Source organism: Oratosquilla oratoria, chromosome 38, assembly GCF_046742065.1.
Source record: "Oratosquilla oratoria isolate Oo_2021 chromosome 38, ASM4674206v1, whole genome shotgun sequence".
Taxonomy (NCBI): domain Eukaryota; kingdom Metazoa; phylum Arthropoda; class Malacostraca; order Stomatopoda; family Squillidae; genus Oratosquilla; species Oratosquilla oratoria.
Genome location: NC_134814.1, coordinates 12,720,138 through 12,743,104, shown reverse-complemented (window position 1 = coordinate 12,743,104; position 22,967 = coordinate 12,720,138). Strand labels below are relative to the sequence as shown.

At 37.6% G+C, this 22,967-nt stretch overlaps 1 protein-coding gene across 1 annotated transcript in view; it reads right to left on the bottom strand.

Annotated features, from left to right (window-relative positions):
• Positions 1-22,967, bottom strand: part of LOC143019966 (putative E3 ubiquitin-protein ligase HERC1) — a gene marked incomplete at its 5' end in the record, with an annotated part of 228,531 nt that overhangs the window by 62,860 nt on the left and 142,704 nt on the right. Inside the window, 7 exon segments of the mRNA XM_076176020.1 lie at positions 2,610-2,788; positions 3,113-3,264; positions 9,409-9,586; positions 11,281-11,539; positions 18,466-18,658; positions 19,146-19,328; positions 22,346-22,510. Coding sequence (XP_076032135.1) covers positions 2,610-2,788; positions 3,113-3,264; positions 9,409-9,586; positions 11,281-11,539; positions 18,466-18,658; positions 19,146-19,328; positions 22,346-22,510 — 1,309 coding nt within the window.

Below are 22,967 nucleotides of genomic sequence, written 5' to 3'. Positions count from 1 at the left end.
CACATTCATTGTGTCTTCCAGTAATTTAGAATGTTCGCTATCCAACCAAGCATGTGTTTTTGGTGGTACATACACTGCTAAAAAATTTCTACTTTTCAACTTTTTGTTTACAAATTTTGATCATAATTAATTCTACATTGCCTAGGCCTTCATTAATCTTTGTCACATTCAGACCCTTTTTGGTCAATATCATGACACCTCCTCCCTACTTGTCTGTTCTATTTTTCACCCATTGCTTGTATGGACCTTGTTCCACTAAGCTTGTTGATTGAGGTCCTTTCAATTTTGTCTACAATTCCCATAATGTCAGGTTTTTCTATTTCTAGATAGTCATTTAGTTCATTGATTCCAGAGATCATGCCATCGATATTTGTGTATGCCACTTTTAGTTTCATATTTTCTTTTCTTTTTTGGTTTAAGTTTCCATTTTTTTATGTACCATTTTTTCAGTCTCAAGTCCAGCACTCTCTCTCTCTAAAAAAAAAAAAAACGTTTTTCCGTCTCTGTTCTTTTCTCATTTCTATCATTGGCTTCAATTCTGAGAGCTTTGTCTTTCAGTTTTTCCTCATCACTTGTTTCCTTTTGTATCCATATATGTTTGAATTTCTTGCTGTTTGCCAACTTAACCGCTTTCGACAATACCTCCTCGGCTATCATTTGAGTTCTTAGTTTTATTTTCAGATATCTATGTTGTTTTTCTTTTGAATATTTGCCTATCCTGTGGATTTCGTTGATTCATCAAAATTTTGCCCTTCATCTTATATTTCTTTCAAAATTTCCTTCTCCTCCTTTTCTATCTGGTATCTATACATATCATGTTTTTCCTGGATACCATGGACCACAATGAATTTTTGTAAACTGTATCTCTCACCCAATTTTCCTTTTCTTTAATTACTTTCATAACAGTTTCTTTTGTATTTTCCTCCATCTGTTTTTGTACTATTTCTCTGAAAGATATTTTTTTTTTCTGTTCTTTTTTCCATTGATTTTCTATTTCAATGAGGTCTGTTTCTTTAATTGACACTTCCACCTTTCCGGTCACTACCTGTAATTGCTCTTTGAACTCCGTTCTTCATTTTCATTTTTGTCCTCATTCTTCATTGTTTCATTTTCTCTTTTGAGGATTTCAATTTGGCTCTTTAGGTCATTTAATTCTTTACTTGTTTGCTCATTACTCTTACACAAAGTAATCAATTCCCTAAGTACAACTTGGTAATCCAATTTTAAATTTATGATTTCTTCCATTAAGTCATTTACTTCATGATTTCTTCCATTATTATATCTAATTTCTCTATTTATATCTAAGCTTTTACCTATTTCACCTGGGTTTCTTTGAAACCCTGAAAAACTGTTATTTTCCCACTTTTGGTTTTTCCTTGGAGTATCTATCAAACAGGTTCTTTTGGGGATGACACCTCTTAGACTTTCCACTCTGCTTATATCCAGTCCTCTTTTTGTTGGTTCATTTATTTTTATTTTTTATTTTTCTTTCATCATTTTGCCAAAACTATACTTTTTTCAAGAACTGGATTTCTTTTACTGGTCACCCGAGAACCACAGCTTACCCATCCCATACAATAACAACTGGTTTCCTTTGTGTTCGGCAACAAAACCTGTGTTGGCATTCCCAGATTATAGTCTTCCCTTTACTATTTGTACAGATGCTTCTGGTACAGGTATTGGAGCTGTACTTATGCAGCTGTAGATGGATATATTCCACACGTTATTGCATATGCTAGTTGCATTCTTAACAAGCCTAAGTCTCATTACTCTGTCACACAGTTAGAGGCACTAACAGTGGTGTGGGCTTTAAAGCATTTTCATGATATTTTTGGACATCCCATTACAGTCTACATGGACCACACTGCTGTCACACAACTTTTCAATGGCAAAAATCTTTCAGGCTGCATAGCCAGATGATTCCTTACTATTGAAGAATTTAACCTGATCCTTAAGCATATTCTGGACATGCAAACAATGTTGCTGATGCACTTTCACGTAATGTACCTGTAGCTGCAGTTACAGTGATTGACAAATTCTCCCTGGAAGATCTGGCCAAAGCTCAACATAAGAACCTTGTTTAGTCTGCTGTCATTTATGCTTTGAAATTTGGTGATGATACCACCTTACCAGAAGTGTTTGAGCAGGATGTAGCACAGTTAGTGATACCTGAGTCTCTAGTCCCTGTTGTTCTGTCTCTTGCTAATGATACCCCTCAAGCTGGTCACCCAGGTTGTGAAAAAACTCTAGCTATGGCTTGCAGGAAATATCATTAGCCTAGAATGTGACTGGACATTACCATTCATGTTGCCCAATGTAGTTCTTGTGCCCAGAACAAAGGTTCTATGCACATTTCTCCTATCCTAGAGTACTCTACTCCTCGTTCTTTTCAGACTTTGGCTATAGACCTTTTACAATCGCCCCGTAGTACTCGAGGTTCAGTATATGTACTTGTATGTGTGGACCACTTTAGTAGCTTTGTAATATCGGCTCCCTTACGTAACAAGTCTGCTCCAGTAGTTGCTCATATTTTAGTTTCTCATGGTTTTGTCCATTCAATAATCCTTCAGTGCTCCTTAGTGACAATGTAATAAATATATCATAAATACCCTGTGATAAGAAGATTGCGCTGCCTGCACCACTGAGCAGTGGTGATGGAACTTGTATGGCCCTCTAGTAGTGTTGTAGATACAGATGGCAATGCCCCTGTGAAATCACAATTAGTTTCTTGTGCATGGTTTCCTCCACTGCTCTGGACTGCTCTTCCACGTCTGCTAATACATTCAACCTGTATGCAGTCAGAAATACAACAATGTCATATTTATTCATTTTCCAGTTCTGAAAGAACATCATAATGCTAAGTAAAATCAATGCCCTACTGACCTTATACAAAAAAAAAATCCATCTGAGATCATAGTATGCTCTCTCAGCTAGAGGGAACTTTAGTTAAAAATATATAAAATCAATGGCCAATTAATCTTATGTTAAAAAAAAATCTGCTCTTCCAGCCACAGACAACTTTAAATTCTTTGATTTTTTATTTCTGAGCAAATTTATGTTTTTCTTGATATTCAAAATATTACTCACTGATTAAAATAAAAGTGTAACAAACCAGTTGTTGTGCAGCCCATTCTCTATGGTGGTGTGGAAGGCGTGTTGAAAGAACACATGCAGAAAGGGCATTGGCAAGTTGGACACCTGGATCCCCTATGGTTCTTCCTATTGATGTAATTGTTGGAGTTGTTACTGCTTCATTATCTGACCCTGTCAAAAAAAAATTTACCTTTCAGTTTTTTTCATAATACATACATATACCAAAGGCTTTTTTCCCCCTTATAAGGGAGGTAGCCAAAAAACAAAGGCATACCACTCCCACCCATTCCATCCCTATCATACTCCACTCCCCACCACCCTTTTCCCTCCCTTAAATCTTGGTACCTCCTAGATGACAGGTCATCCGTGCATCTTGTCGACTGCCCTGGGTCAGAAGCAGTGTTGCAAGACACAGCACATCCACAGCGAGGCCATTTCATTAAGTCAGTGACCCACCCTCTCCATCCCCTCATGCAGAAAATGAGAAAACGGGGAGAAATCCCTTCGAGCTGCGCCAAATTTTTCTCACACATACTTCCTCACCCCCCATCCCCCATCCACTCCACCTCATGCATCACAACATCATCCATATACAACCATTCTCCATTCACCCCTGTCTTCTGTCTTCTGTCCTCTCCTGTACTTCAACAGACATTCCCTTCTTTCCCAATGTCCCTTTTACTCCATCCATCCATCTCATCCTTGGTCGCCCCTCATGTTCACTCCTTCCACATCTGCCTTCTGCACCTCTTTTACTAATCTTTCTTTACTCATTTTTTCCTTGTGTCCTAACCATTCCAATACTCTTTCATCAACCCTATCTCCCAACTTCCTTTCCATCCCCATTCTCCTCCTCACCACCTCATTTCACACTATCCAGCCTAATAACCCCCATCATACTTTTCAGACACCTCATATCAAACACATTCAAACTCCTTCTCTCTTCATCTCTTATGTTCCATGTTTCTGCCCCATACAGTGCTGTCAGCACAATCACTCCTTCATACTCTGGAACAAAGAAGAGAAAGAGGAGATTTGCTATCTACAGAATAATGAAAGGAATGGAAGTTTTAGACAGGAACGACCTATTAGTGTGGGAAAACGGTACAACAAGAGGACACGGAAAAAAATTGAAAAAGGATAGTTATAGAAAAAACTTGAAAAGGAATAGTTTCCCACACAGAGCGATAAATACATGGAACAAATTAGATAACAAAACAATATGTGCTAACACTATAAAAGATTTTAAGATAAAACTTGATGCGGAGAGATACAAAGACGGGTCACCACGAGCATAGCTCCCCCCTCCCGTATATTACAACTAGGTAAATACAACCTCCTCTTAGCATCCATTCCCAAATGTCTATTTCTCATTACACTTTTTAATCCACTAATGCAGATTGAAAGACTTAAAGCTACAAAATCCCCAGGTCCAGACAAATTTTTTCCAAGAATGCTTAAAGAGTGTAAATTTGAAATCTGTGACCATTTAACTGAAATATTTAATAAATCAGTAGACACTGGTTTTGTGCCTACTGCTTGGGGGCAGGCAAACGTTGTTCCTGTTTTTAAGAAGGGAGATAAATCATCTATATGCAACTACAGGCCAAACAATTTGACATCGGTTATAAGTAAAATGCTTGGATCAATAATAATAAATAGACTCAGAGAACACATTGAAAGATATAATCTAATTTGTGACACACAGCATGGTTTCTCCGAGGGTAAGTCATGTGTGACTAATCTTCTATCCTTTTAAACTAAAGTATATAAGGCATCAGATAACAATGATAATTACGATGTTATTTACCTTGATTTACTAAAGCCCTCAACAAGGTGCGACACCAGAAACTACTAAATAAAATCAAAGCCCATGGCATAGGAGGAAAAGTGTTAGAATGGATTAGAGCTTGGATTAGTAATAGAAAACAGCAGGTTACCATAAATGGAGTAAAATCTAGGTGGGGAAATATTACTATTGGGGTTTCCCCAGGGCTCGATTTTGGGTCCCTTGTTGTTCATTATGTACATAAATGACTTAGATGATGGGATAGTGATGTTAGTAAGTCTGTGGATGACACTAAAATAGGATGCCTAATTAGGTCAGGAGACAATGCAGAGATTCTGCAGGATGATCTTAACAAATTGTTCTTATGGTCGGTGAAATGGCAAGTGAACTAAAATATCTCTAAGTGTAGCATGTTAAACAGAGGGCTACACAACCCTGCAAATAGATAGAGTTTAGATAACATACTTTTGGATAAAACTGAGTGCAAGAGAGACTTAGGAGTTCTAGTGAGTCCAGACCTTAAAACCAGGAAACAGTGCATTAGCACCAGGAATAAAGCTAACAGAGCATTAGGTTTCATTGCTAGGACGGTAGCGAATAGAAGTGTAGAGGTAATTATCAAACTCTATCTAGCGATAGTTAGACCCATCCTTGACTATGCAGTACAGTTTGGTCTCTGTCCTACAAAATGGACATCAATTCACTAGAATCAGTACAGAGAAGAATGACTAAAATGATATGTGGACTCATAAATTTGCCTTACGAAGAGAGGCTTAGGCACCTTAACCTCTTCAGTAGGGGCCAAAATCTCGCGGGCAGCATTAGCTGCCAGATGTACAATGTGTCGTAATAATACTCGCATCATAAAATATAGTCACCGCTTATATCGATCGTTCTCTCTTTCACCCGTGAATTTTGATAACCATAGAAAATGTGATGAAGACAGTTTAGAGAGTATGTCATTACGCAGGGGCAACTACAATAAATATAATCAAGACGCCGATATGGCAGCCTCGCGTATCCACTTGCTCCTCATGCCGCCTACGTATGCGGCACCGTATGGAAGGGATTAACTTACACCCTCTAAAAAGATGCAGAGTGCGGGGTGATCTAATAGAGGTGTTCAAGTGGATCAAAGGCTTTAACAAGGGTGATGCAAACAAGGTTATCATATTAACACAACAGATCAGGACTCGCAGTAATGGATTTAAACTGGACAAATTTAGATTTAAGAAGGAAATAGGCAAGAATTGGTTTACTAATAGGGTGGTCAACAAATGGAACAGACTTAGTAACAATGTAGTAAGCGCTGAAACAATCAGTTGTTTTAAGAAACGATTAGACACCTTTATGGATGGGGATGACAGGTGGTGATGGATATGGAGCTGCCTAGTGTAGGCCTTATGGTCTCTTGCAGTCTCCCTCATTCTTATATTTACTTGCTTCTCTCAATCTTCATTCTACCTCCACCTTCACTCCTCCCTTTCCTGCCACATTCACACCTAAGTATCTAAAACTATCCACTTCCTCCAGTCTCTCTTCCTTAATACTCACTTCCAGTCTGCTGCCACTTTCCCCCCTTGTACATCTCATCACCTTACTTTTACCTACATTTATCTTCAACATCCTTCTTTCATACACTCTCCAAAACTCTATCACTAACTTCCTCAATCCCTCCTCTGATCCTGCTACAAGCGCAGTGTTGTCAGCAAACAACAGCTGACTTACCTCCGACTTTTCTCCCTTTTCTTTAATCATCTCCAATCCCTGACCCACTACCATTTACCTCTTGCACCACCCCATCCATGTATAAATTGAACAGCCAGGGTGACATAACACATCCCTGACAAAGTCCCACCTTTACCTCAAACCACTCACTCTCTCCATTTCTAATCCTGACACACACTCTACTACTCTTGTAAAAACTTTCGTGTTGAGTTATGTATTTTGTCCATTAGTTCTTCTTTGCATTTTTTTAGAATCCAATTTGGAATTCCATCCAGGCCATGTGATTTCCTGTCATCAAGGTTTGATAGATGTTCCATTATTTCTTTTTGTGTTATTGTCATCTCACTCATGAGGGGGAGATCGCCTTTCATTACCTTCGTCCCAATATTGTGCTTTCTAGTGAAGACAGATTTGAAGTCACTATTCATGACTTTGGCCATTTCTAATTCTTCCGTGTATTCTATATTCCCTTGGTGTAGTTTCACCATTTCCTGTTTGTTTTTAAGTTTACCATTACTGTATCGATAGAATAGTTTGGGTTGCTCTTTGCATTTATTTATAATATCCTTTTTATGGTTCCTTTTTTCCTCTCTTCTCACTTTAACATACTCATTCCTAAAGTTTATATAAACTTGCCATTTTCCAGGCTTTTTATCTTTTCTCCATCTTTTCCAAGCTCTGTCCCTTCTATCTTTTGCCTCACTGCATCTTTTGTTGAACCAGCATTTAATGTACACTTTCTCTAGCTTCTGTCTTGATATGTGCCTATTCACCCCTTCATTATAATTATCCATCAAGATATCCTATTTCTCTTCCACTTTTGTTCCTTCCATGTAAAATTTTTCCCAGTTTGCATTCTGGAAGAATTTCTTTAGTTTTGCAAAGTCTGTTTTGTTGTACATCAATCTCCCTTTCCTATGCTTTTCACTTCTCTCCATGTATATTTCTTCCTTTAGTTCAGTCTCAATGAGTATATGGTCACTCTTTCCAATTGGTGTCTTGTATTGGATTTTATCCAAAATTTCAGGTTCTGTTGTAAATATTAAATCTAGTTTCGATGGTTCCTCATTATTTCTGTATCTGGTGTTTTCACTGACACACTGTGTCATTGTATATTCCATGGTCATGTCCAGTAGCACATTACCCCACAAGTCTTCTCCTCCTCTCACTGTCATGTTCTCCCAACAAATTTCTCTGCAATTGAAGTCCCCCATAATTACCAGATTACCCCTGCCCATTAGTATCTCATTTAATGATTGCCTTGTATCTTCTAGCATTTTCATGTGCTCGTTTTCTTTCCAAGCATTCGTTTTTGGGGGCACATAAGTCAATACAAACTTTCTACTTTTCATGTTCTTGTCTTTGACTTTTATCTTGATCAGTTCTACACTACCTTTGCCTTCCACAATTTTTGTTACATTCAAGTTTTTCTTGGCCAAGAACATGACTCCTCCTCACAGTTTCTTGACTCTGTTTTTAATCCAGTAATTGTATAGTCCATGTCCAACATCGATGGATGGTATTTCACCCCTTAGTTTAGTCTCCATAATTCCCATTATGTCTGGTTTTTCTTCTAGCAGGTAATCATTAAGTTCATTCAGTCCTGAAATTAATCTGTTGATGTTAGTATGGGCCACTTTCTTCCACAGGAGGTAGCCAAAAAACAAAGGCATAGAAACCACTTCCACCCATTCCATCCTCTACATACTCCACTCCCCTCTACCTTCTACCCTCCCTCATATCTTTCAGCCTCAATGCACTCCTTGAATTCATCAACAAATTCTTCAGCCTCATGTTTGTCCAAACTTGCAGCCTCACCATGCCTTACGACACTGTGTATGCCAGTTCATTTTTCTGAATTTGTTGAGCCAGCTTCTATTGGCCTTAAATTCACTAACAGTAGCACTTGTTACAGGCATTTCCTTTGTGAGATCTGCATGCAACAGGCTTGCCTTTTCACAAATTATCACCTCCATTACACTATCTCCCGTTAACTGTTTTTTGTTTATCCACACCAACAACAACCTATCTTTGATTGTTTGCAATCTCTGTTACGTTAACACACTTACTCCTCTTGCAACATCAACTTCCTTGATTCCTTTTGTCTTCACCAGGGTGAAACTGATCATTGATGCAGACTTCCTGTACATCCTGGTGAGATTGGCCACTCATACACTTTTGTGCTTTGTTACGACTTCTGTCTTGAATTCTATCATGTTTCTCATCTTTTTTATCAAAGGGCTGGCACTTAGAACTTTCTTTTGCCCCATAGTGGCTTATTTAGCAGTTGCACTCAAAAAACAATAGATTATTATGAAATGTTTTGGGATGAATGCATGGGGTGATGCTCACTCAATGAGAAACAAAGGCACACTGAGTCACGAACACATGGGATGCTTTGTGTGGGCCCTTGATTCCAGGAAATGAGTGGCTGAGTAATGTGGGCAGGTGGATGAGTTTGGTATGAACCATTTTCAACTGTATGAAAACTGAGCAATGTACAAAAACTAGGACAAAATCTTGACAAACAAAAATTTTCAAAAACAGAATTGTACAAAAACTAGGGCATATGAAAACCAAGGTTTCACTATACTTAAAATAATCAAAAAAACTATTCTTAGGGAATTTCTATAGTCCCATCCTACGTACTGACATCTATATAATACTTAAGATTCTATGATCAAGCTTTATTTCAAATATGATACAAACTTTACAAACATGCCTGAAAAGCAATGGAGAAGCATTTTCATGCTATAGGTTTTTAGGGCATGCAACAACCTCTAAGTAATTCAACTCACCTCTGTTAATAAGATGTGCTAGACTGGTATTTGAGGCAAGAAGGTTAACAAGAGCCTGAGTTACGGGAAAACTTCTTCCAACAATATCTTTTCCAGAGGATGATACAACACCACTTCCACCTTCTTCACCAATGACAAGGCTTCCTCCTGAGATTCCCATTGCAGCTGCCATCAATTGCTACATAAAGAAGACACACATATATGAAGACACACATATATATCTACATATACACACACAATATAAAGGTACTAACTGCCTATGTTTCATGAAACAGAATAAACAAGGACTTTTGTGACACCCTTATGGCCCAGAGTAACAGAACATTCTTTTATAAGAAGAGTTTAATCTTCATTCAGTATAATGACTACTGCGTTGAGAATTTCATTGACTGGAAACCTGCAGCCAATTCTAGCAACAGTACTCAGGCCTTCCTAGATATTTCTCTAGGAATCATCAGTCAATTGGTTACTCCAGATCCAGGGCCAAATTTACAAATAGGCATGGTAGCCCATTGGCCTAGGGCCCATGGGTGACTGGGGGCTCAATGAAATTAATTTATCACACAAGCTTGATTGATTGATTTGTTGTTTATGGCATCACAACATCTAATTCATATGGCACTGCTTACAAAAATTTTAAAGGCAACAGAGATGGTAGGCCAAAACATTTACATTATGAATAAAATTTTGGTATGATGAAAATAATTAAAAGGTATCTAAAATGTTATCATGTAAAATAGAGAACAAAGTGAGCCTTGAGCCTATCTATATACCAATGGCTTTTTCCCCCTTACAAGGGGGGTAGTCAAAGTCAAAAGGCATATACCCACCCATACCTATTTCATCCCCATCTATTCTACTCCCATCCACCACCCTTTCCTCTATCTTATCTCAGTTCCTCATGGATGATGGGTCATCCCTGTATCCCACCCACTGTCCTGGGTCAAAAGCAATGCAGCAAGACACAATACATCCATAGCAATGCCACTTCACTTAATCAGTGACCCCTTCTCTCCATCCCCTCATGCAGAAAAATAGAGGGTGATTAGAAATCCCTTCAGGCTGCATCAAAGTATGATTCACACATAACCACTCCCTAACCTCCCCCATCTCCCATCCACTCCCTTCCTTGCATCATAATATCATCTATACACAGCCATTCTCCACTCACCTCTATCTCCTACCTTCTCCTTCCTTCCTCAACAGACACCCCCCTCTTACTCAATGCCCTTTTCACTCCATCCATCCATCTCATCCTCAGTCATCATCCCCTCAAGTTCACTCCATCCACCTCTGCCTCTGTGCAAAAACTGTACATGAATTTTAGAGCAAACTAGACACTGAGATACAAAGATGGGACACCAAGAGTGAAGCTCCCCTTCCTGTAAGATACAACTAGGTAAATAGAACTAGGTAAATATACAAATAAATTAGTAGGGTTGTGGTCATTTCATTGCCTTTTTTGTAGTTAAAAAAAATTCATGCAAGATGGTTTTATTTTTCCTATAAATTATAATTAAGTACGCATCGTTACTTTAGGTGAGAGGTCAGGAGTGGAGACATTTCAAGATAGCATGGTAGTTAGTTCATAATAAGGGAAACTACACTGAATTCCCATGCTCTGAGAGGGAGAATTCCATGACATTAAGCTGAATCACAAATATCATTAAGTAAATACAGACCCTTCAATGCTTCAATGGTATTTTTCCACTTTGTACATGGCTATTATTTTCTAAAATATTCTATGTTTTAATTTTTTTAATTATAAACAAATTTCAGATATCCAAATATGAAGAAACATACTACTGAGAGGCTTGACACATTTACAAGTGAAAGATATCACAATAAAAACAAATACAAACAACACATTACCTGAGTACACAGTTGAACAAGAAGTTTGGAGGCTTCAGCATCATTTTCTGCTAAGGAGCCAATAGCATCACTCAAATGTGCTAAGCTTGCTGTAATATCACTAGGCTGACTGGGTATAGGCTGCTGACCACCTTGAGTTCGACCCAAACCATCTAAACTGACCCTTCCACAGGCAACAAGCCACATTAAACGGACCAGTAACCGGACATCTGTGAGGCCAAGGGCTCCTAGGCCTGCCCAGAGATTGCATGATCCTCCACTATGAAAACAAATGATTAAATGAATAAATATATGACAGGAAAGTTATGTGTACATATAAACATACTAACATATGTATGTATACTAATATATATATATATATATATGCAAGGGGGGACGGAGAGGGGGGGTCGCCGATTAAATGAAGCGGCCTTGCTGTGGATGTGCTGTGTCTTGCGACACGGCTTCTGACCCAGGGCGGTGGGCAGGGTGCAGGGATGACCCGTCATCCAAGAGGTGCTCAGATGAGAGGGAGGGTGGGAGGGGTGTGGAGTGTATTTAGGGATGAAATGGGTGGGAGTGTTTTTATGCCTTTCCCTTTTTGGCTACCTCCCTTGGAAGGGGGAAAAAGCCTTGGTATATGTATGTATGTATGTATGTATATATATATATATATATATATATATATATATATATATATATATATATATATATATATATGTATATATATATATATATATATATATATACATATATACATTTATATATATATATATATATATATATATATATATATATATATATATATATATAGATGTATAGAATATAGATAAAATTTGTTAATATGTCTTCATCCTTTAATCTTTTGTATTCAACTAATAGTATTTATCTAATTGTAGCATGAAAGGAGCAATGTTTGCTGGTCTTGTCTCCTATTCTCTAACTTTATCATACCTAATCTCAGATTCATGTACAGTTCCAACTTTATATCTTTGATTTCCAATTATCATATTTAGATATGAATTCACGCATTGTCACTTAAGCTATTCTATATATCTATACATTGATATGGAAGACTATTTCTTCACATATTTTAGACATGTGGTCTTTCTTAACCTCTTTAATACAAGTCAAATTTTTGTGGGCAGCATCAGCTGCCTGATGTATGATGATTTGATGATGCATTACAATACTTGTGTTATAAATTATAAAGTTACAGCTGTATTAGTCGTTCTCTTTCATTTTGAATATTAACAACCACTATAAGAGGCTGGTAGAAAAACTGGTAAAAAGAGGGGTAGACGACAGGTGTTGCATTTTTATGGTTTAGGTGTTTATAAACCACACGGTCCACCTTGTGTTTATAAACAATGATTGGGAGTAGATCATTCAGAAGCCAACGATCTGTGGGTCTTAGTTGGCATAAGGCACACGGCCACGGACCAATCAGAAGATGTGAATACTGGTCTCAGCCAAGCAGGAGTGAGGACGAATGCCAGAGAAGCCAGCGATCTTCAGGTCTTAGTTGGCATAAGGCACACGGCTGTGGACCAATCAGAAGTGGACTGGTATATTAACCAGCATAACTCAGCACAGAACCATTCTTTCTCCTACCACCATAGAGTAAGGACCACACAGAGAAGATGAACACCATCGCCACATTATTTAATCTATACATGCATGACTTACCCACGCCAGACACCTCAGAAATACAAATCTCTTCCTACGCAGACGACATAACAATCACATGCACACATCGTAACACAGACAAAGCTGCAGAAATAATCCAGCCTTACCTTGACACACTCAACACATGGTTCATCACAAACAGACTCAAAATAGCTCCAACCAAATCTACAGCAACACTTCTCACCAACTGGACAAAAGAACACAAATACATACCTCATCTCTACATCAACAACACTCTAATACCACACACAAACACACCGAAAATTCTTGGTGTAACATACGATACATCCATGTCTTTCAAACAACACCTCACAAACATAAAAAACAAATGCACACCTAGACTTAACGCACTTAAGTCAATCACTGGAACAACATTTGGATAAAACAAAGAAACTAATATAACAATATACAAACAATGCATACGCTCAGTGATGAATTATGCGAGTCCTGCATGGGCTCCTAATCTCAGTGAGACACACCACGACACCCTTCAAATCATACAAAACAAAGCCCTAAAAACAATTACAGGCTGCACAAATACATCACCTACAGACCATTTACACCATGAAACAAAAGTCCTCAAAGTCAAGGACCACCTTGACATGAGAGGCACACAAACACTTGCTGCAGCCACCACAAACACATCACACCCGCTACACTACATAGCAGAACACCCACACACACCAAGAAACATTAAAACTACACCCAAAGACCTTTATTACGCACAGATACTCTCTTCTCTTCCTCCACAACCACCAAATACCAGCCTCCGGAAACATATTCATAATCATATCACTCACCGCTCCATTAACACACTGAAAGACAACACACTGCTGCATGCCAGACCCCCTGATATCCACCCTTCTGAATCCTCTCTCCCACGAAAGGACAGAGTCCACTTGGCCAGACTGCGATGCGGTCACCACCCAGCACTTCTAAGCTACCAGAAGAGGCTGGACGACCGTGTTGTGAACAGCTGCCCAGGATGTAACACTTCACCCCATACCATACAACACATAATGGAAGACTGCATTATACACAATCATGCACGCAAACAACACAACATACACTCTATAAAGGATTTGTGGGAAAACCCAGTTTCGGCTGTGGCCTTCCTTGGGGAGACGGGACTGCTCGGACAGACAGTCTAGGGAACGACAACAACAACAACAACAACACCATCGCCAAAAGAGATTAAGACCTTTCTAAGGTATAAGGAAAATACCTTCAAGAAATTAATACTGAGCAATCCATCACCTTCCATGAAACATGCATTAGAGAGAACCTCCTGCCCATATATACTCCAAATATATATATATATATATATATATATATATATATATATATATATATATATATATATATATATATATATATACAGTGGCCGCAAAAAGTTTGGGCACAAAATTATAGGCGCCCAAACTTTCCGTTAAACTCAAAACATGCGAAAAATACAACTTTTCGCCCAAACTTTTCGCTATTTTTCAATGCTAGCGTTTGTACCCGTATTTAGCCAAGACAATACGCACTACTTGGCAACTCTGTTTAGGCGCACTCGATGTCACGTGGAGTCAGTTTCTAAACATCTCTCACGGGGAGTAGTCTTTTTGTGCCTTGATATCTCCGTAATGGGAAGTGGTAAAGAGCTGGAAAGAGACACAGTTGTCACAATCATAACCCTCTATAAGGAGGATTATAAGTGTAAAGACATTGCTACTCGTGTGGGAATTGGAGTGCGTCGGCCAAGGAAGATATCAAATCAGACTTCTAAGGTTATTAGGAGGCAGTTAGATAAAGATCCAACACTTACAACTCAAAAACTGAAGGAAAAGAATATTGTACTGCTGCTGGATGTGTCTGTAAGATATATTTCTGATCATTTAGCCAAAGATTTACAATACCATAGTTGCTGTGCTAAAGTTCTTCCCCTCCTAAGTGCAAAAAACATATGTGATCGCATAGCATTTTGCAAGAAATATAAGGACTGGTCCTTAGAAGACTGGGAACGAGTATTGTGGAGTGATGAGTCAACGTTTGTGGTGTCATCGGGCTGCAGGTCGAAGTGTGTGAGGCGCCCCAGGGGGTCTGACCCTAATGACCCTCGCTATACAGCTAAAGTGGTGAAACATGCTGCAAGTGTTATGGTGTGGGGATGCTTTGCATTTGGTGGAGTTGGCAATTTAGTGTTTCTTGCACAAAATGAGAGTAATCAGCACACTTATTTCGAGTTATTGTGTGATAACCTGCCTGAAAGTTTTGAAAAGTGCAATGCTAGTTGGTTTATGCAGGATGGAGCTCCTGCTCACACAGCCCGGTCTGTTACCCAATGGTTAGAAGACTGTGGTGTTGATTACTTCAAAAAATGGCCTGGAAATTCTCCAGACCTAAATCCCATTGAGCACGTATGGCATATAATTAAAAAACAGCTTCAAGATCGTGACGTCTCCACTGTAGCTAAGCTAAAAACAGAAATACAGGATATTTGGGATAATATTATTCCTCAACACCTACAAAACCTGGCAAGATGCATCCCGGCACGTTTGGAGAAGGTCATAAAGCTTAAAGGAAAATCGCTTGGTAAATAAGGTATGTAATAAGCCATTTATAGGTCTTTAAATGATTATTTAAATGTCACAAGTGTTTACATTTGTGTCTCGTTAATTACGCGCCCAAACTTTTCGCGGCCACTGTATATATATATATATATTTATTCATATATGTATATACAGGGTGTGTTCACAAAGTTTCAAGACTGATTTTTTCCTTTGCAGGTGAGGGTGCACATACTCGTTCCATTAACAGGGTGAAGTAGAGGTTTGTGGAAACTAACCAACCGCACCAGCGGCAGTTGCCTCCAAGACATTGGAGTAAACAGATCGCTAGTGGCATGAATGCATGTCAGTGACCCCCATCGAAAGCTAAGAGCTGAAAATGCAGCATCATTTGGAGCAGCGTTATTCCATAAAGTTCAGTGCAAAACTGAGAGCTGAAAATGCAGCATCATTTGGAGCAGCGTTATTCCATAAAGTTCAGTGCAAAACTGAACAAAACCTCTACAGAGACTTTTGGTATGATTCAAGAGGCGTATAAAGAAGAAGCCATGTCACGTGCAATGGTTTTCATGTGGCACAAGAGGTTCAGAGAAGGCTGCAAGAACATTGAAGACGATGACCGCGCTGGAAGACCGTCAACAAGCTGAACAGATGAAAATGTGGTGAAACTGTGTGAACTTTTTAACACTGACTGTCGTCTTAGTGTGAAATTAATTGCCAATGAAATGGGATTGGGTCAGACTACGGTGTTCAAGTTAGTGACAGAAGATTTGATGATGAGAAAAGTGTGTGCCAAACTTGTCCCTAAAGTTCTGACAGATGAATAGATGGCACGGCACCTGGCTGTTTGCAAAGAAATGCTTGAACGTTTGCAAGGCGATCCCAATTTTTTAGATATATACAGGGTGTGTTCACAAAGTTTCAAGACAGGTCTCAGAAAAAGAAAAATCATCAAACATTTTTGTACAGCAAACTAAAATTCTTTGAAATATGCCCCTTGGACATCAACACACCACTGCCAGTGTTTTTTCCATTTTCACATCTAGACTTATGCATAAGTCTAGATGTAAGTTCAGGAGAAAAATAGTAGAATCAACTATAATTGAATACCAGCCCAATATGAACATTTCAAAGGGGCAATGGTCCCCAGACATAATTTCAGGACTTTTCATCACCAGCCTATTAAAAAGACATTTGCCTCTTAACCCCACATACGGAATGAGCCGAGGGTAGAGACCCCTCTCAATGTTCCCCTTTGTCATGTCAAGGGTCTACTTATGCAGCACTCACTATTCCATTTTTGTATCTACTGAAGAGGATTGCAGTTTACAATTGAAATATATAGATTCCCTGCCTCCAGTCTTTTTTACTCCAACAGTCGTTTTCATGTTATATATATATATATATATATATATATATATATATATATATATATATATATATATATATATATATATATATATATACAGACACTCCTCTACTTACGTTCATTCGTTTTACGTTTTTTCGATTTTACGTTTGAACTGACTGTAAAAAAAATTGTAAAAAAAGAATTTTTTTTGAGTGAATTTTTCAGTTTAGCGCGTTCTCCGTAGTTCAAACGATACTTACGCATGACGCTGCGTCCATTGTTTACATGGCACAAACAACAGGCTGAACGTGCCTTGCCTCATCCTCCTCCTCCTCCTCCCCCTCCTCCTCCACCATCTCAATTTATGTTGCTTGAATTTAATTCATTCGAAATTAATGTTATTATTTTACAATGTTATGTGTATAATTAATGATTTAGGGGTGTTTTATAAGATACAGTAATAGAATTTACGGATGTATAGTACAGTAACAACTTACGTTCATTTTCAACTTACGTTCGGCCGTTCAGAACATAACTAAAACATAAGTTGAGGAGCGTCTGTATATATATATATATATATATATATATATATATATATATATATAGATATATGTATTATATATATATATACATATATATATATATATATATATATATATATATGTATATATGTATATAAGTATATATATATTATATATATATATACTTGTATACATTTATTTATATGTATATATGAATGTATGTATATACACAATAATGGCCTTCTCCCCATCATCAGGGGGTAGCTGAGTTAAAGCACACATCCACATTATAACTAAACAAAATGCATTCAACCACCCCTCTGTTCTCAGCATTAGGTAAGGAAAGCAGAAATTGATTAAACTGTCTTGAGAAAAAGACAAAAAGAAAAAGAAAAAGAAAAAAGTGAGTGGATTGGATGAAGGGAGCTTTGGATATACATGGAATGTTTATCATGCACGGAGGACAGGATACTAAAAATAGTAGTAAATGAAAACAGTATGAATTATATAAGTTACAATTTAGCCTACAGGGATGATCTTCTCACCTGCTTCATAATTTATCACTTTATGATTAGAAAAAAGGATGGATAGTTGAAGTAGATAGGGTAAGTTTGTGAAGATGAGCAAGAATGAAACATATGGATAGGGTGAAGGGGCTTTGGATACATAAGAATGTTGAGCAAGGGATAGAAAATGTAAAAGACAGGAGTGAGTGGAGGGAGACTGTGAATGGATGAAAGGTTGTGATCAAGGGATGTTCTTTTCATTTGTTTTGTAAATGATTATGAGTGGACAAAGAAAGGGGGGTCACTATATGATGAAATGGTGGGAGTAAACCACCCTCAGCTGTTAGGCCCTGCTATGGAAATGCTGTACCTTGCTTCACAGGCATTGATTCAAATAGTGTGGCAGGGGAAAGGGGTGAACTTTCATCCATGAGGTACTGAGATGGGTGGGCAGTTAAATAGGTTTGAATGTTTAAATAGGGTGTGTGTACTTTGACTCAGCTATCCTCTTATAAAAGGAAAAGAGTTTTTGGTATATTGACTGGATTAGAAAAAATAATAGAAACAGAAAAGTGAGACATATTTACCTGAGTGCCAACAATGATAAAGCCTTCATGACCACAGACCTAGCAACCATAACTTGCATTGCATACGTAGTTCTTCGTAATGCTGATATTCTTGCAACAGGTGATGTTAACACAGCAGCTTGCTCACCTAATGTTCTTTCTGAGGCAATTAAATTACCTCCAGTATTATCTCTTGGTCTTGTGCCCACACCTGCTGTAAAAAAATTATATATAGTGTACAACTTTACTCTAAACAACAACACAAAATATTCCCAATGAGTAACTATAAGTCTGAATTAATAGCTGTGATTGGCTTTCTGGGGGTCACAAATCTACTGCAAGAAAGAACTGGGGCCATGGATTCAGAGATAGAACTTTACTTTTCCTTTCTCATGCTTTGACCTTACACACAATTCCTTGCCCACCAGAGTTGGAGTGCTGGCTCATAATGCAGGAATGCTGAAATATTTACAGCCTTGGGTGGGACTCAAACACAAATTGTTGAATTAGTGATCAAGAACAGTATCACTGCACTGAGCCATTGCATGATAATATGTAAGTATGCTGGAACATAAAACTTTGGGTGAAAGAGAAATTCTGGAATCTGTGGAAATATACATAAGAAATATATTCCCTATGGAACAAAATATTTGTTGATCAGTGTAATTATAACTATTACCTTGAAAATGGTTTTTATTTACCAGAACTTAATTCTGAAGATCCTTCAGCTGTATCTGGAGACAAGGTTGAAGCACCCAAAGGATCTGCTTTTTGAAATGGCAATGGATCTGGAATGGGTCTTCTATCAGACAGACCCAAGCGTGATGCAATGGAATTGTAATTTGTAGTCTTTATGTCATTCTCACTGATACTTAATCCATCATCTGTCAAGGGGAAAAAAAAAAAAGAGTAAATCACTTATAACTAGAATATAAAAAAAAGGTGGGGAAACTAGATCCACACCTTTATTTCTTTTCATCTTGGGGAATGTAATCTTAATAATAATAATAATAATAATAGTTGCTGCCTTATATTTCACTGACTAGAAAAGTTGGTCCTATAGTGACTTGTAATCCACAGATCTCTCTAAACAGAAACATTGGACTACTATCTGTGTTGTATTTACTTTGATTGTAGTATACAGGAAATGAGCAACAATCATAGGGTTCTATCTCTTATTCTCAAATCATACCTAGCTTCAAGTTCATGTATGTTTCAAACTTGGGCCATATCTCCTTATTCTCCAGTTATCATACTTAGATTTCAATTGATGTATAGATCCAGAAGATTATATGAAGGGGTGATTGTGTCAAAAACACTGTATGAGGCAGAGATTTGGAGTTTGAGAGACAGAAAGGAGAAGTTTAAATGTATTGACCTAGTTGTATTTTACGGGAAGGGGAGCTATGCTCGTGGTGTCCCATCTTCATATCTCATTTTATCTAGACTGTTTTTAAATTTGTGTATCATTTTTGCACACACCACATTTTCATCTAACTTGTTCCAAATGTCTATTACCCTGTGGGGAAAGCTGTTCTTTTTTAGGTCTCTTCTATAACTGTCTTTCTTGATTTTCTTTCCATGTCCTCTTGTATCTCTACTATCCCATTTTATTAGATCCTCTCTATCAATAGTTTCTATGCCTTTCATGATTCTATGAATAGTTATTAAGTCTCCTCTCTCTCTTCTTTGTTCTAATGTCTGTAGCTCAAGTTTTGCTAGTCTTTCTTCATATGATAGTTCTGAGAGTGTTGGTGCCAATTTCGTAATTGCTCTTTGTATTCTTTCAAGTTTTGTTATACATTTTTTTGTACTTGGTGACCATGTCGTCGCTGCATACTCCAATCTTGGTCTTATCAAAGTGACCAGTATTTTCTTCACCATTTCTTCATCCAGGTATGTAAATGCCACTTTGATTGTTCTTATTAAATTATAAGTTTCTCCAAAAATTTTGTTTATATGTTTCTCAGGGGACATATTATTCATAATAATGACTCCCAGGTCCTTCTCATTTTCTACTTTTTTAATTTCTTCCTCTCCCAATTTATATGATCCCACTATTTTTTTCTTTCTTTTTCCAAAGTCCATTATACTACACTTCTTAATACTTAATTCAATTCCATCTCCCACTTCCTACTCCATTCCCATACTTTATTGAGATCACTCTGTAGCGACTCACTATCTTCTACAGTGTTCACTTTTTTCAACATCATCCACAAAGAAGCTCATGTAACTTTCAATTCCTTTATCCATATCATTAATATATATAGCAAACATTATTGGGGCCAGAACTGTTCCTTGTGGAACTCCACTAATCACTTCATCCCAACTAGAGTGTTTGTCTCTTATCACCTCTCTCATTTGGACCAATATACATAGGAGGGGACAAAGAATATCCAACCAACTATAGCCCGATCTCCCTTACAAGTACAATATCAGAAATATGCGAAAAAGTTATCAAAAGTAAATAGATTAAACATTTGGAGAACAAAATACTAAATCGAAAACAATTTGGATTTAAATGCAGAAGATCATGTGCCACAAAGTTGATATAATTTTATTCAAGGCTAATAAAATAATTCCAGAAAGGAACGGATGGGCAGATTGTAATTTCTTAGATCTACAAAAGGCATTTGACAAAGTACCACACAAAAAGTTACAAAGAAAAATTGAAACAATAGGTGGAGTACAAGGAAAGTTATTGGAATGGATGAAGATTTATTGAACGGAAGAAAAAGAGGGTGGTACTTAGAGACAAGAGGTCAAATTGGAAAGAAATGATAAGTGGAGTCCAACAAGGCTCTCTATTGGCTCCGATAATGTTTGCCATATATATATAAATGACATGGATAAAGGTGTGGAATGTTATATGAACTTCTTTGCAGATGATGCGAAACTACTAAATAGAGTCAGTACAGAGGAAGACTGCATATCACTACATAAAGACCTGGACAAAGTCTGGAAATGGAGTCAGAAGTGTTAAGTGAATTTCAAAATCAAGAAATATAGTATAATGGAATTGGAAAAAGCAAAACTAGAATACCGGGATGATATAAAATTGGTACAAAGGAAGTTAAAAAAGTTAACTCAGAAAGGGACCTAGGAGTAACTATCGTCAATGACATGATACCAGACAAACATATCAACAAATTAGTCAGAGAAACTTTCAATTTATTAAGATCAATGAAAGTGGCATTTGATTACATGAAGAAATTGTAAAGAAAATATTAGTTACATTGATAAGACCAAAATTGGAGTACACTGCAACACTATGGACACCTAGTACTAAAAAGAACATAAAGAAATTAGAAAGAATTCAAAGAACAATGACAAAGATGGCACCAACACTCTCCAAATTGACATATGGACAAAGATTGGACAAACTGGAACTACCAACCTTGGAACAAAGAAGAGAAGGAGGAGACCTACTAACCATATACAAAATTATGAAAGGGATGGAAGTCCTTGATAGAGATGACTTACTAAAGTGGGATAAGAGAAAAAAGAAGACATGAAAAGAAACATAAAAAGGATAGTTACAGGAGAGATATGAAAAAGAATAGCTTCCCACACAGAGTAATAGATATCTGGAATAAACTAAATGAGGAAACAGTGTGTGCAAAAATTATACAAGAATTTAAGATCAAACTGGATGCTGAGAGATACAAAAGTGGGTCACTACAAGCATAGCTCTCTTCCCATAAAATACAACTAGATAAATAGAAACAGTCTCAAACTAATACAACACAGACAACAGTCCAAAGTATTTTCCAAGAAAGTTTTGAGGGAGGGCCTGGGGAATGTTGCCAGCAACTGTGAGGCTGCAGATCTTTCACTTAGTATAACATAAGACAGCAATTAAATGAAAAAATCAACATGGAATATTATTTAGTTATACTACCTTCCATTGTTGCTAGGGGTGCAGGAACCAGATCTGGGGCTAAGAGTGTTGTTAAATCTCTTGCAACATTGGCCCCTTCAGCATTCCCGAGCAATGATGACCCGCCACCTCCAGCTGGGTTGATATACTGTTCTTGACATACTTCACAAAGAATATATGTACCCCCTATATATGAGAGGAGAAAAGGTAAATAAAATAAGGCACAGCTTTGGTAAACTTAATGACAAAATATACAGTTTATTATGCCTGATCTCAAGACACTTTAAGTTACAGAATAGCTTTTATTTTCTAGTTATGCAAAATAATTTTATTTGATAGTAAGAATGCCCTTTGCCCAGCAGAGGAATAAATATGACTTCATCCAGAAATGCAGTTTTAATTACATTTTCTACTGTGAAGAAAGACTGGTAAAAGAGGTACGGAAGGCAGATGTGGAAGGAGTGAACATGGGGGGACGTCCTAGGATGAGATGGATGGATGGGGTGAAGGGGGCTTTGGGGAAGCGGGGAATGTCTGTTGGGGAAGGACGGGAGAGGACAGAAAACAGGGGTGAATGGAGAATGGTTGTATATGGATGATGTTGTGATGCATGAGGTGGAATGGGTGGGGGGATGGGGGGTGA